This window comes from Heterodontus francisci, chromosome 2 (assembly GCF_036365525.1).
Source record: "Heterodontus francisci isolate sHetFra1 chromosome 2, sHetFra1.hap1, whole genome shotgun sequence".
In the NCBI taxonomy this organism is placed as follows: domain Eukaryota; kingdom Metazoa; phylum Chordata; class Chondrichthyes; order Heterodontiformes; family Heterodontidae; genus Heterodontus; species Heterodontus francisci.
This window is the reverse complement of record NC_090372.1, coordinates 118,726,504-118,742,252: the sequence shown is the minus strand read 5'-3', so window position 1 is coordinate 118,742,252 and position 15,749 is coordinate 118,726,504. Positions and strand designations below refer to the sequence as shown.

Here is a 15,749-nt window from a genome sequence, read left to right as displayed (position 1 = left end):
GAAAACATACAATGTTTTGGCCTCAACTGCTTTTTGTGGTAGCGAATTCCACAGGCTCACCACTCTCTGGGTGAAGAAATTTCTCCTCATCTCAGTCCTGAAAGGTTTATTCTGTATCCTTAGACTATGACCCCTGGTTTTGGACTCCCCCACCATCGGGAACATCCTTCCTGCATCTACCCTGTCAAGTTCTGTTAGAATTTTATAGGTTTCTATGAGATCCCCCGTAACTTTTCTGAATTCCAGCGAATATAATCCGAACCGACTCAATCTCTCCTCATACGTCAGTCCCACCATCCCAGGAATCAGTCTGGTAAACCTTCGCTGCACTCCCTCTATAGCTAGAACATCCTTCCTCAGATAAGAAGAGACCAAAACTGCACACAATATTCCAGGTGTGGCCTCACCAAGGGCCTGTATAATTGCAGCTAGACATCCCTGCTAGTGTACTCGAATCCTCTCGCTATGAAGGCCAACATACCATTTTCCTTTTTTATCACCTGTTGCACCTGCATGCTTACCTTCAGCGACAGGTGTACGAAAACATCTGGGTCTCACTGCATATTCCCCTCTCTCAGTTTATAGCCGTTCAGATAATAATCTACCTTCCTGTTTTTGCTACCAAAGTGGATAACCTCACATTTATCCACATTATCTTTCTCCTTTCTCCCTCCCCCCTCCGCTCCTGCACTGACTCTCGTCCGACTGATCTTTATCCCCTGTCCTCGCGCTCTGCGTCTGCGTACTGACAGTCATAATGGCTTCCACTTGCTGGCGGTTGTTTATCCGGAGTCGTTTCGCGTTCTACCGGCCCTCCGGGCTCAGGCATTACTCACAGAAAGTGGCCCGGGAAACTGCTTCCTCCTCACCGAGCCAGGACATCATCTACACTCGGGAACATTACAGTCTGAGAGAGTCGCTCCGAAAGGTAACGTCTACCCGCTCTGGCCCGGAAGCCCCAGAGTTGGGCTGGCGCTTCCCGGGCTCGCGTTAATGCCAGGCCGCCCGGGGGAGGGAGGTGGGGTGAATGGGTGAGGCCGCAGAAAGCAGCTCTTCATCACGGTCTTCCGTTAAATGGGGAATAAAAGCTAAATTCTACAGTCGCTGGAATTCTAATAAAAACGGAAAGTGCTGGAAATCCTCAGCAGGTCTGGCAGCATCTGCGGAGAGAGAAGCAGAGTTTTAACGTTTTAGGTCTGTGACTTTTCATCAGCACTGATTATAACAGTGCACTGGATGCCACAGGTTACAAACATTTGTGTGAAGTTTATTGATGGAGCCTCGAGCCTGCACTGAGTTCAATTGTTTTGTCAATTTCACAGCTCATGGCAAATTTTCACACTTGGCTAGTCAATCATGTTTTAAAAATCTGTGTTGGCACTAAAATATGTAAAATTATCAACAGTATCTGAAATGGTGATAATTCTTTTAAGGCTCATCATTTCGGGTAGCAATATAATTCATCCTGTTGTGTGTTTGTCAGCAGTCAAAGGCTTTGCTTTCTCTCTCTCGGAACGCTACTGTTTGTACATATGCTAGCAGATTATTGCACACATGGAGAATACCCCATGCCAACTCCTAAAATACTGTATTTGTCTAAAATGTAGCAAGCATGTTATGCCTCATCAAATGCACCAGTACAAATACTGAACAGCCATGGGTTTTTTTGTTTATACAGCAAAAGTGCTGAGAGCTGTCAACACTAATGTTTTTTGAAATTGATTTTTGTCAGTGAACTTTAAACAAAAATTTGGAGTTGAGGTAAGATGGCATTCCGGTTGAGCAATTCCCAACAGTCCTGTGGTATAGTCCAATAAACTGTTGCACTCTATTATGTGCACAAATTAATTTGCTTTAACTTTTAGAGTGATAATACATCAGCGCTCCAACATGCCTGCACCATTAACTCATGATCATGACTGAGATTTTTTACACAACAAATTCCCAATTTCAGATGTTTTGTGCAGAGAAATGGCCTGTGGCATTTGCTCCCTGAGCACAGGGAGAAACGCCGATTCTATTTAAAACACTCTTCTGCACCTCACAGTGGAAGGCTATGAAGGTGTATATTTGAGGTCCAATATCAGGGCCTCATTATTACTGTAGTTAATCGTTCAACTTGTTCTGAGTTTTACAGTGGTGTAGTGAAAATAAAAATATATGTTGAATTACCATTTAGTCAAAACACTTTTTTTTGACATTTCACAAATTCACTTTTCATGTAGCTGAAATGTTAGTTTAACTTGAGCCGCAAATGCATTTGATATGTAGAAATAACATGCACCTTTTGTATAGCCAAGCAGCAAATATGATCCTGTACGTAAGAATTGCAAATAGAAGGATATGTACAAGTTTTGGTATAGCAAAATAACTTGTCAGCTTATTCAGAATTTAGAAGTGCTATTGCTATTGAGTGTCAGCTGTACCTCTGTTGGTAGCATGCTTGCATCTGAGTCAGCAGGTTGTGGGTTTAAGCCCACTCCAGAGACTCGAGCACAAAATTCTAGGCTGACACCCCAGTGCAGTATTGAGAGAGTGCTGCATTGTCGGAGCTATCATCGTTCAAATGAGACATAAAACCGAGGCCCTGTCTGCTCTCTGAAGGTTCCATGGCACTATTTTGAAGAGGAGCAGGCTAACAACAATCAACAACACAAACAGATTTTCTTGTCATTACTACATTTCTGTCTGCGTGCTAATTGTCTGCAGCGTTTCCTGCATTACAACACTGACTACACTTCAAAAAGTACTTCATTGGTTGTAAAGCACTTTGGGATATCCTGAGATCATAAAAAGTGCTATATAAATGCAAGTCTGTCATTTATAATCATTGGCGGCTCTACTGCACTTAGTTTTTTTTAATGGAACTTAAGTGAAGAACAGCAAGATTGGAAAATAAATGAAAGATAAACCAAGAAAACCTTGAAAGCCAGTCACAAAGGGCATCAATGGAATTAACTTACCGTAGATTGCAGTGTGTAATGGGCCTCAAAAAATTATGTTTTTGCATATACTCGACGTATAAGTCGAGTTCCCCTTTTCAGCCATGTCATGCTATACTCGCAGCCTCAATTTTTTTTGTCACACAAATACATGTTTTACTTATAACTGGGCGCAAGGGATCAAGCAGGCGATCGGGGCTGTGTTATGAAGATGCGTGGGAGTTTAAGACATGCCCATGCAGAGCAGGTCCCACATGGTGAACGGCGAAGAGAAATGGGTCCTCCAGCAAAACAAATGAAGTATAAAGCTAGTTTCAAGCTAAAAGTTGTAATGTTTGCTAACTTGTCAAATAACTGCTGCAGTGAGGGAGTTTGGTGTTAGTGAAAAGCTGGTATGAGAATGGAAGAAGAAGGAATCTGCCCTGAAGAAGATGCCCAAGACCAAATGCGCCATGAGAACAGGGACCAGTCACTGGCCTGATCTTGAGTAGAATGTATCAGAATGGGTCCTCAAATTGTCAGAATGGTTACATTGTCACCAGAAATGCAAGACGTATGTAATCATGTAAGTGGATCAAATCCTGAGTCCAGCAAAGATTTCAGAGCAACAGCTAGTTGGTGTAGCTGCTTTATGGAACAACAATGTCTAGTGTTGCGACAGAAGATCAAGATTGCTCTAAGACTACCAAAGGACCTCTGCCAAAATTGCCAGTTTCCAGTGATTCTTCATCAGACAGCAGCAAAACACGAGTACCCATTATGCCACATTGGTAAGATGGATGAAAGGCCCACAGATCACGATATGCCCAGTAACTGAAATGTATAATGGAAAGATTTGAAAACTACAGGACATGAGAACACAAGATTCACGGTTGTACTAGCTTGCATGGCCGACAGAATGAAGTTAGGGCCTATGGTAATTTTCAAATGTAAAACCGTGCCGAACATCAAGTTCCCTGCTGGAGCTTTTGTGCTTGCCCATGATAACGGTTGAATGGATGAGGGCGAAGTGAAGGTATGGATCGAAAATATGTGGAATAGGTGCCCCAATGGCCTATGTAAAGAATGCAGCTTCTTCATGTGGGACATGTTCAGATCCCATATAACCAATGAGATCAAGAGATGCTTGTGAAAAAATAACACCCACATTGTAATTGTACCCGGAGCTCTAACATCCGTAGTTCAACCTTTGGGTGTGTGCCATTCAAGGATGTTGTCCATGCTGAATGGAATAGTTGGATGGTTGACGGAGGAAAAAACCTTCACAAAGAGTGGAAATATGCACGCTGCTCCACTTGATGTTTTGTGTGGGTTTTGTCCTCAAATCATGGGTTGCTATTAGTGCAAACTGTCATCAAATCATTCAAAAATGTGGAATATCCAATGGAGAGGAAGATGATTTCTTGTAGAGGGATGATTATGAAACTGAAAGCACCACATTTGATCCAGAGTGGGATCCTTACGATGATGCCATAGCTAAAGCGGCTCAGAATTAATTTGATTAACTCTTTGTGTTGGATGCGGAAGACAATGAATTTGACAGGTTTTAAAATGCTTTGATTGTGGTTAAAGGTGTCTTTGTAGAATTAATTTATTCAGTTTAATATGAATTATCAGTGTTTTTTTCACATTTCAAAATGGTGATCGCTCACACACTCCCCGTCGGATGGCCCAAAAGCTCTCTTAATGCCATCATACATTCCTCTGATGTTTCCGATGTTGGAGGCCAGCTGAATACGACTGTACAGGTATTGCCAGTACTCATTTGTACGGCACCTGGCTGCTCTTTGTGCAGCGCTTCTGGCTACTTTAAGTACTATAGATGTTAACTTGCTGGGGGCTTTCTTGTAGTACAGCTTGTACAGGTCCCACCTCCCCCAGAAAGTGGCCCCAGTGCCTCAAGAATCTGAAGCCCCCCCCACCCCATACCATCTCTCCAGCCATGTATTCATCAGCTCCATCTTATTTCTGTACGGATTAGCGTGTGGCATGAGGAGTAATCCTGAACAACTACCTTTGAGGCCCTGCATTTCAAACTCTTTCCTAGTTCCCTAAATTCTGCCTGCTGGACCTCATCCCTCTTTCTTACTTTGTCATTGGTGCTGATATGGCCCACGATTCATGATCTCTGGCTGTTCACCCTCCCCCCTCAGAATGTCTTGTAGCTGCTCAGTGGCATCCTTGACCCTGACACCAGGGAGGCAACATACCATCCTGAAGTCACAAATGTGGCTGCAGAAGTGCCAGTCTGTGCCCCTCACTCTCAAATCCAGTATTCAAAACTGAGTACTTATGGAGAGTGACGTGCACTCATGGGATTCCTATCCTGCTTGTCCCTCTCTGGCTGCAAATTTTTAAGGCATAGAATGACCACCTACAGCAACATGCTATTCACGAAGTTCTGAGCCTCACGGATGCCCTAGAGTGACTCCAGCTGCCACTCAAGCTCCAGGTTTCGGTGCTTGAGTGGCAGCTGGAGTCATTCTAGAGCATCCGGGAGGCTCAGAACTTCAAGCCTGGAGCTTGAGCTGCTCTAGCTGGCGACATTTACTGCATATAAAATCATAGAAAGTTTACGGCACAGAAAGAGGCCACTTGGCCCATGGTGTATGCTGTGGTTGTCCAGGTCATGAGAATCATCCAGGATTTCGCACATGGCACAGGATGTGCTTGACACTGGGCTGAGATTCTCTGCCATGTCTTTACTTTCTAGATTATTTGGAAACACTTGTCAGCTATTCACCATTCAGCTCCTTTTCTGGTTGTTGCTATAACAGTTTTGCAGTTGCTGCTTTTGTTTTTGGAGATTTTAGAGTCGTAGAGTCATTTGCAGCACAAAAGGAGGCCATTCGGCCCATCGAATCCATGCCACCTCTCCAAGGAGCTATTTAGTCAGTCCCACTCACCCCCTTGGTCTCCACAGCCCTGTAAGTCTATTTTCTTCGTGACAAATCTCTTTTTGCTAGAGGTTTTCTCCCACTTTAACTCCTCGGTCACTGCGCTCAGTCTGCACCCAGATCCATTACCACTGTTGCTGGTGAGTCTTAGGGCATCCTCTCTCCTGACTTGAACTCCTCAGTCGCTGCACTCAGTCTCAACCCAGTTCACCGCTGCTGCTGCCGGTTTGATATTTGATTACCTGCATGAGAATATTTCTAATGTTACGACCAGGTGAGAAAGGTATCTAGGGGTCTTTTATTGTCTTCGCCTGGTCTTATTGTAACAGGGTTTAATTTCAAACACACTGTGTTTTGAGCTCCCCCTTTGTGAATCCTTGTTCACAGCTTTCCAATTATAAGGCAAAGAAATGAGCAAACCAGGTTTTCTTTAGGTGTAAAGAAGAAAAGTGAAATTTAGTAAACCTTAAACTCTAATACAGTTAACGCCTACAGATATACAACGCGTTCACGCTAGCATACACAGGCGATACACACCTGCAAATAGGGACAGAAAAGAGCAGAAGAAAAGTAAAATGGAGAGCTTTGAGGCAGTCTCGAAAGAAGGTTTCACGTTACTGTTTCTGTGTTTTCAGCTTGCCTTAGAGTCCTTGATTGTAGACTGCTCTTACTTTTCGTTGGGGCCCAGTATTCTTCTTAAACCTTGTTCACTGTAGGAGATTTTTCTCGTACCTTCAATGGTTTCTGAACAAAACAAAGACAAAGAACAAAGATAATTACAGCACAGGAACAGGCCCTTCGGCCCTCCAAGCCTGCGCCGATCCAGATCCTCTCTCTAAACATGTTGCCTATTTTCTAAGGTTCTGTATCTCTTTTCTTCCTGCCCATTCATGTATCTGTCTAGATACATCTTAAAAGACTCCATCGTGCCCGCGTCTACCACCTCCGCTGGCAACGCGTTCCAGGTGCCCACCACCCTCTGCGTAAAGAACTTTCCACGCATATCCCCCCTAAACATTTCCCCTTTCACTTTGAACTCGTGTCCTCTCGTAATTGAAACCCCCACTCTGGGAAAAAGCCTCTTGCTGTCCACCCTGTCTATACCTCTCATGATTTTGTACACCTCAATCAGGTCCCCCCTCAACCTCCGTCTTTCTAATGAAAATAATCCTAATCTACTCAACCTCTCTTCATAGCTAGCGCCCTCCATACCAGGCAACATCCTGGTGAACCTCCTCTGCACCCTCTCCAAAGCATCCACATCCTTTTGATAATGTGGCGACCAGAACTGTACGCAGTATTCCAAATGTGGCCGAACCAAAGTCCTATACAACTGTAACATGACCTGCCAACTCTTGTACTCAATGCCCCGTCCGATGAAGGAAAGCATGCCGTATGCCTTCTTGACCACTCTATTTACCTGCGTTGCCACCTTCAGGGAACAGTGGACCTGAACACCCAAATCTCTCTGGACATCAATTTTCCCTAGGACTTTTCCATTTACTGTATAGTTCACTCTTGAATTGGATCTTCCAACATGCATCACCTCGCATTTGCCCTGATTGAACTCCATCTGCCATTTCTCTGCCCAACTCTCTAATCTATCTATATTCTGCTGTATTCTCTGACAGTCCCCTTCACTATCTGCTACTCCACCAATCTTAGTGTCGTCTGCAAACTTGCTAATCAGTCCACCTATACTTTCCTCCAAATCATTAATGTATATCACAAACAACAGTGGTCCCAGCACAGATCCCTGTGGAACACCACTGGTCACACGTCTCCATTTTGAGAAACTCCCCTCTACTGCTACTCTCTGTCTCCTGTTGCCCAGCCAGTTCTTTATCCATCTAGCTAGTACACCTTGGACCCCAAGCGCCTTCACTTTCTCCATCAGCCTGCCATGGGGAACCTTATCAAACGCCTTACTGAAGTCCATGTATATGACATCGACAGCCCTTCCCTCATCAATCAACTTTGTCACTTCCTCAAAGAATTCTATTAAGTTGGTAAGACATGACCTTCCCTGCACAAAACCATGTTGCCTATCACTGATGAGCCCATTTTCTTCCAAATGGGAATAGATCCTATCCCTCAGTATCTTCTCCAGCAGCTTCCCTACCACTGACGTCAGGCTCACCGGTCTATAATTACCTGGATTATCCCCGCTACCCTTCTTAAACAAGGGGACAACATTAGCAATTCTCCAGTCCTCCGGGACCTCACCCGTGTTTAAGGATGCTGCAAAGATATCTGTTAAGGCCCCAGCTATTTCCTCTCTCGCTTCCCTCAGTAACCTGGGATAGATCCCATCCGGACCTGGGGACTTGTCCACCTTAATGCCCTTTAGAATACCCAACACTTCCTCCCTCCTTATGCCGACTTGACCTAGAGTAATCAAACATCTGTTCCTAACCTCAACATCCGTCATGTCCCTCTCCTCGGTGAATACCGATGCAAAGTACTCGTTTAGAATCTCACCCATTTTCTCTGAGTCCAAGCATAACATTCCTCCTTTGTCCTTTAGTGGGCCAATCCTTTCTCTAGTTACCCTCTTTCTCCTTATATATGAATAAAAGGCTTTGGGATTTTCCTTAACCCTGTTTGCTAAAGATATTTCATGACCCCTTTTAGCCCTCTTAATTCCTCGTTTCAGATTGGTCCTACATTCCCGATATTCTTTCAAAGCTTCGTCTTTCATCAGCCGCCTACACCTTATGTATGCTTCCTTTTTCCTCTTAGCTAGTCTCACAATTTCACCTGTTATCCATGGTTCCCTAATCTTGCCATTTCTATCCCTCATTTTCACAGGAACATGTCTCTCCTGAACGCTAATCAACCTCTCTTTAAAAGCCTCCCACATATCACATGTGGATTTACCTTCAAACAGCTGCTCCCAATCTACATTTCCCAGCTCCTGCCGAATTTTGGTATAGTTGGCCTTCCCCCAATTTAGCACTCTTCCTTTAGGACCACTCTCGTCTTTGTCCATGAGTATTTTAAAGCTTACGGAATTGTGATCACTATTCCCAAAGTAGTCCCCTACTGAAACTTCAACAACCTGGCCGGGCTCATTCCCCAACACCAGGTCCAGTATGGCCCCTTCCCGAGTTGGACTATTTACATACTGCTCTAGAAAACCTTCCTGGATGCTCCTTACAAATTCTGCTCCATCTGGACCTCTAACACTAAGCGAATCCCAGTCAATGTTGGGAAAATTAAAATCTCCTATCACCACCACCCTGTTGCTCCTACATCTTTCCATAATCTGTTTACATATTTGTACCTCTATCTCACGCTCGCTGTTGGGAGGCCTGTAGTACAGCCCCAACATTGTTACCGCACCCTTCCTATTTCTGAGTTCTGTCCATATTGCCTCACTGCTCGAGTCCTCCATTGTGCCCTCCTTCAGCACAGCTGTGATATCCTCTTTGACCAGTAATGCAACTCCTCCACCCCTTTTACCTCCCTCTCTATCCCGCCTGAAGCATCGATATCCTGGGATATTTAGTTGCCAATCATGCCCTTCCCTCAACCAAGTCTCAGTAATAGCAATAACATCATACTCCCAGGTACTAATCCAAGCCCTAAGTTCATCTGCCTTACCTACTACACTTCTTGCATTAAAACAAATGCACCTCAGACCACCAGTCCCTTTATATTCATCATCTGCTCCCTGCCTGTTCTTCCCCTTAGTCACACTGACTTCATTATCTAGTTCCTTACAGGCTTTTGTTACTACCTCCTTACTGTCAACTGACCTCAATTGGTTCCCATCCCCCTGCCACATTAGTTTAAACCCTCCCCAACAGCGTTAGCAAAAGCACCTCCAAGGACATTGGTTCCAGTCCGGCCCAGGTGTAGACCGTCCAATTTGTAATAGTCCCACCTCCCCCAGAACCGGTCCCAATGTCCCAAAAATCTGAACCCCTCCTTCCTGCACCATCTCTCAAGCCACGCATTCATCCTGACTATTCTTTCATTTTTACTCTGACTATCACGTGGCACTGGTAGTAATCCTGAGATTACTACCTCTGAGGTCCTACTTTTTAACTTGGCTCCTAACTCCCTAAACTCTGCTTGTAGGACCTCATCCCGTTTTTTACCTATATCATTAGTGCCTATGTGCACAATGACAACTGGCTGTTCACCCTCCCCCTTTAGAATGTTCTGCAGCCGATCTGAGACATCCCTGACCCGTGCACCTGGGAGGCAACATACCATTCGGGAGCCTCGTTTTCGACCACAGAACCGCCTATCTACTCCCCTTACAATCGAATCCCCTATGACGATAGCCCTTCCACTCTTTTTCCCGCCCTTCTGAACAGCAGAGCCAGCCACGGTGCCATGGACCTGGCTACTGCTGCCTTCCCCTGGTGAGCCATCTCCCCCAACAGTATCCAAAACGGTATACTTGTTTTGGAGGGAGATGACCGCAGGGGACTCCTGCGCTGCCTTCCTGCTCTTTCTCTGCCTTTTGGTCACCCATTCCCTTTCTCCCTCAGCAATCCTAATCTGCGGTGTGACCAATTCACTAAACGTGCTATCCACGACCTCCTCAGCATCGCGCATGCTCCAAAGTGAGTCCATCCGCAGCTCGAGAGCCGTCATGCGGTCTAACAAGAGCTGCAGTTGGACACACTTCCTGCACGTGAAGGAGTCAGGGACATCAGCCGTGTCCCTGAGCTCCCACATTGAGCAAGAGGAGCATGACACGGGTCTGAGATCTCCTGCCATTTTTAATCTTAAGCTTAACTTAGTTAAATGAAAAAGGAACGAAAAATCACAATAAACCAGAGAAATCGAAAAAGCCTTACCTTATAAACACCCCACCGAGTCCTTTTTTTTTGGTTAGAGGAGGAGGGCGGGTGGGAGACACGACAAGTGTGGTGTCTCGGGTTCAGAAACCGCCCAAATATATAGTGTTTTACTTACCCAGCAGCCCCCTGGCCTCTGCCGAAAAACAAAAGGAAATTAAATTTACTTTCAAACTGACCTTCCCAGCTGCTCACTCGCTCACTCACTGCTCCCGAAAAAGCTGCTGCAATGAAAGGAAAGTTATTTTAAACCGCCCAAATATATAGTGTTTTACTTACCCAGCAGCCCCCTGGCCTCCGCCGAAAAACAAAAGGAAATTAAATTTACTTTCAAACTGACCTTCCCAGCTGCTCACTCGCTCACTCACTGCTCCCGAAAAAGCTGCTGCAATGAAAGGAAAGTTATTTTAAACCGCCCAAATATATAGTGTTTTACTTACCCAGCAGCCCCCTGGCCTCCGCCGAAAAACAAAAGGAAATTAAATTTACTTTCAAACTGACCTTCCCAGCTGCTCACTCGCTCACTCACTGCTCCCGAAAAAGCTGCTGCAATGAAAGGAAAGTTATTTTAAACCGCCCAAATATATAGTGTTTTACTTACCCAGCAGCCCCCTGGCCTCCGCCGAAAAACAAAAGGAAATTAAATTTACTTTCAAACTGACCTTCCCAGCTGCTCACTCGCTCACTCACTGCTCCCGAAAAAGCTGCTGCAATGAAAGGAAAGTTATTTTAAACCGCCCAAATATATAGTGTTTTACTTACCCAGCAGCCCCCTGGCCTCCGCCGAAAAACAAAAGGAAATTAAATTTACTTTCAAACTGACCTTCCCAGCTGCTCACTCGCTCACTCACTGCTCCCGAAAAAGCTGCTGCAATGAAAGGAAAGTTATTTTAAACCGCCCAAATATATAGTGTTTTACTTACCCAGCAGCCCCCTGGCCTCCGCCGAAAAACAAAAGGAAATTAAATTTACTTTCAAACTGACCTTCCCAGCTGCTCACTCGCTCACTCACTGCTCCCGAAAAAGCTGCTGCAATGAAAGGAAAGTTATTTTAAACCGCCCAAATATATAGTGTTTTACTTACCCAGCAGCCCCCTGGCCTCCGCCGAAAAACAAAAGGAAATTAAATTTACTTTCAAACTGACCTTCCCAGCTGCTCACTCGCTCACTCACTGCTCCCGAAAAAGCTGCTGCAATGAAAGGAAAGTTATTTTAAACCGCCCAAATATATAGTGTTTTACTTACCCAGCAGCCCCCTGGCCTCCGCCGAAAAACAAAAGGAAATTAAATTTACTTTCAAACTGACCTTCCCAGCTGCTCACTCGCTCACTCACTGCTCCCGAAAAAGCTGCTGCAATGAAAGGAAAGTTATTTTAAACCGCCCAAATATATAGTGTTTTACTTACCCAGCAGCCCCCTGGCCTCCGCCGAAAAACAAAAGGAAATTAAATTTACTTTCAAACTGACCTTCCCAGCTGCTCACTCGCTCACTCACTGCTCCCGAAAAAGCTGCTGCAATGAAAGGAAAGTTATTTTAAACCGCCCAAATATATAGTGTTTTACTTACCCAGCAGCCCCCTGGCCTCCGCCGAAAAACAAAAGGAAATTAAATTTACTTTCAAACTGACCTTCCCAGCTGCTCACTCGCTCACTCACTGCTCCCGAAAAAGCTGCTGCAATGAAAGGAAAGTTATTTTAAACCGCCCAAATATATAGTGTTTTACTTACCCAGCAGCCCCCTGGCCTCCGCCGAAAAACAAAAGGAAATTAAATTTACTTTCAAACTGACCTTCCCAGCTGCTCACTCGCTCACTCACTGCTCCCGAAAAAGCTGCTGCAATGAAAGGAAAGTTATTTTAAACCGCCCAAATATATAGTGTTTTACTTACCCAGCAGCCCCCTGGCCTCCGCCGAAAAACAAAAGGAAATTAAATTTACTTTCAAACTGACCTTCCCAGCTGCTCACTCGCTCACTCACTGCTCCCGAAAAAGCTGCTGCAATGAAAGGAAAGTTATTTTAAACCGCCCAAATATATAGTGTTTTACTTACCCAGCAGCCCCCTGGCCTCCGCCGAAAAACAAAAGGAAATTAAATTTACTTTCAAACTGACCTTCCCAGCTGCTCACTCGCTCACTCACTGCTCCCGAAAAAGCTGCTGCAATGAAAGGAAAGTTATTTTAAACCGCCCAAATATATAGTGTTTTACTTACCCAGCAGCCCCCTGGCCTCCGCCGAAAAACAAAAGGAAATTAAATTTACTTTCAAACTGACCTTCCCAGCTGCTCACTCGCTCACTCACTGCTCCCGAAAAAGCTGCTGCAATGAAAGGAAAGTTATTTTAAACCGCCCAAATATATAGTGTTTTACTTACCCAGCAGCCCCCTGGCCTCCGCCGAAAAACAAAAGGAAATTAAATTTACTTTCAAACTGACCTTCCCAGCTGCTCACTCGCTCACTCACTGCTCCCGAAAAAGCTGCTGCAATGAAAAGCTGGTGAGAGTGAGATGAGAGCAGACAGGAGAGAGGTGTTCTCAATCCAGGAGTTAACAACCTTCGGAGTTCAAATTCCCTGTTGGAAGTTCAAATTCAAATAACTCCAACAGTCAGTCTTGTGACCAAACTGGCCTGACCAGGTCTGTTTGTGTATTCAGCCATCTTAGTAGTTAACTTGGAACGCTTCAACGTCTGGTAATCAAAAGTCCATTGTGGCTTAAATTGGAGCAGGGAATAGCTCCTTTGTCTGATAAGCTAATGTCTCTCTCCAGCCAAAGTCTCCAATTGTTTTTAAAACAAGTTCTTTCTTCACCAATAGTTTAAAATCAATGTTCATGTGGCAAAATTAATTTTCCTCATTCTTGGCAGGTGGGGAGCTTGCCTGACACTAGTATCTGCTACAGTCAAACTGTTAAAAATATATAAAAATTTAAGGTACATCATGTGGAGAAGTGTGAAATTATCCAGTTTGGTAGAAAAAACAGAAAAGCCAAATATATTTTTAATGGTGAGAGGCTGGGAAGTGTTGGTACTCGGAAATCTGGATGCTCTTGCGCACACATTACAGAAAGTTAACATGCAGGTACAGCAAGCAATTAGGAAAGCAGATGGTATCTTAGCCTTTATTACAAAGGGATTGGCATGTAAGAGTAAAGTCCATCTTACTGCAGTTGTATCGGGCCTTGGTGAGACCACAGCTGGAGTACTGTGTACAGTTTTGGTCTCCTTACCTCAGGAAAGATATTAGCCTTAGAGGGAGGGCAATGAAGGTTAGCCTCACAGAATCCTGAGATGAGGTGATTGTCCTGTGAGGATTGAGTAGACTGGGCCTATATTCCCTAGAGCTTAAAAGAATGAAAGCTGATCTCATTGAAACATATAAAATTCTTAAGGGGCTTGACAGCCTAGATGCTGGGAGGATGTTACACCAGCTGGAGAGTCTAGAATATGGGGTCACGGTCTCGGAATAAGGAGTCAGCCATGTAGGACTGAGATGAGGAGAAATTTCTCCACTCAAAGGATTGTGAATCTTTGGAATTGTCTAATCCAGAGAGCTGTGGATGCTCAGTCGTTGATTATATTTAAGTCAGTGATTGATAGGTTTTTGGATACTCAGAGAATCAAGGTATATAGAGTAGTGTGAGAGGGTGTATCTGCCATAAGCTTATTAAATGGCAGAACAGGCTCAAGGGGCTGAATGGCCTACTCCAGCTCTTATTTCTTTTGTTCCTATCATAGCTACTCTTAGTATCTCACATTCATTTTCTTCATAAGACATGCAACACAACTTGATAATTTAATATTATTGGTATTCTCCGCACTGACTTTATAAGTTTTCTTAGTTTATCTTTTATCTACTTTCCCATCTTGCCATTCTTCAGTTTCTGTAAACCATTTTACTTCTGCTTTAGGCTGTATCTATCTTTCCTATTTCAGGATATACTGGCCATACTGCAACTCGGATTAAACTGTTCTTGGATGTTGTCATTAATTATAGTAATGCATTGTAATTTCAACATAGTTTCTATTTGTGAGCATTTTGTTTGGTATTCCAACTAGATAGATTCAGACCTTCTGCCAACTGAGATTATATAATTTCTTAAAAATCAGTACATTCTATAACATGCTGTCTCTTCAATATACCTCTCTACCCATTATAAATTTAGTTTTCTGAAACTTGTGTATATTCTGAAGATTTATAAATGTCTAGTAAGATAATAGTGTTAATTTTCTTCATTGTATTACCTTCAGTCACCAATACCCTATACCCATACTATTTTTATTGATGTACAAATGTTGATCCCTGTATTAGATATATTTTCCTCGGTAGTCATTTGCCATGTTATGTTTTTTGTTTCTTCATTTCTGCTTTATATATTGTACAGTTAACATCTTTGTTCTAATCCATTTTCGTCTCTTGCCAATTTGATATTTTGTCCATATTCTCTTCTAACCGATTAACATCGTCCCAGTTTTCAGTTCTGGTCTTCTTGGAATCTTTCTAATCCGTCATTGAAGTTGATTATCTCGGCATCTCATTGTCCAGCAACAACACTGATAGATATCACTCATTCAGTTGTCATGCCTAGTAAAGACATGTCATATTCCTATTTTTAAGATATGAACTTTATTCTATGTAGAGTCTTTCAAATTGACTTTTCCTTTAAAAAAAAAATGGATACTGTGCTGCAAAAGATGGCCTTCAAAGGTCAGATGACCTGTGTAATGAAACACTGCTTCACGGTCTTGAAAGGACAAAGGGATACGTTCCAGACTAAGAGGTGTCGACTATACCCATCCTGCAACCATAAAGAGACATTCCTGAATTGAATGGATTTCTTCTGAGAGAAAGAAGGTGTGAACTAGACGCATCATAGCAGAATGTTACTCATCCAGACATTAATAGATAGCCATGGATTCCACATCCTGGTCCATTTTGTCGTCACACCAGGGGAGAAGGCCTTGTGTCAACTAGCAGACTCTAATTTGATGGATTTTTGACCTTAAAAGGTCACCCTCTAGAGAGAGAGAGATCACAGCAACATCACAGAAAAGGCAGTCTAGCCAGGGGCTGTGGAAAGATCCAGCCTAAACAAAA

The 15,749-nt window shown here is 43.7% G+C and overlaps 1 protein-coding gene across 1 annotated transcript in view; it reads left to right on the top strand.

Moving 5' to 3' along the window:
• Positions 1-725: 725 nt before the first annotated feature.
• The window catches only part of zgc:85777, a 100,668-nt gene continuing 85,644 nt past the window's right edge, over positions 726-15,749 (top strand). The window contains exon 1 of the mRNA XM_068009966.1: positions 726-928. Coding sequence (XP_067866067.1) covers positions 758-928 — 171 coding nt within the window. The 5' untranslated portion in view covers positions 726-757. The remainder of the gene's footprint in view (positions 929-15,749) is intronic.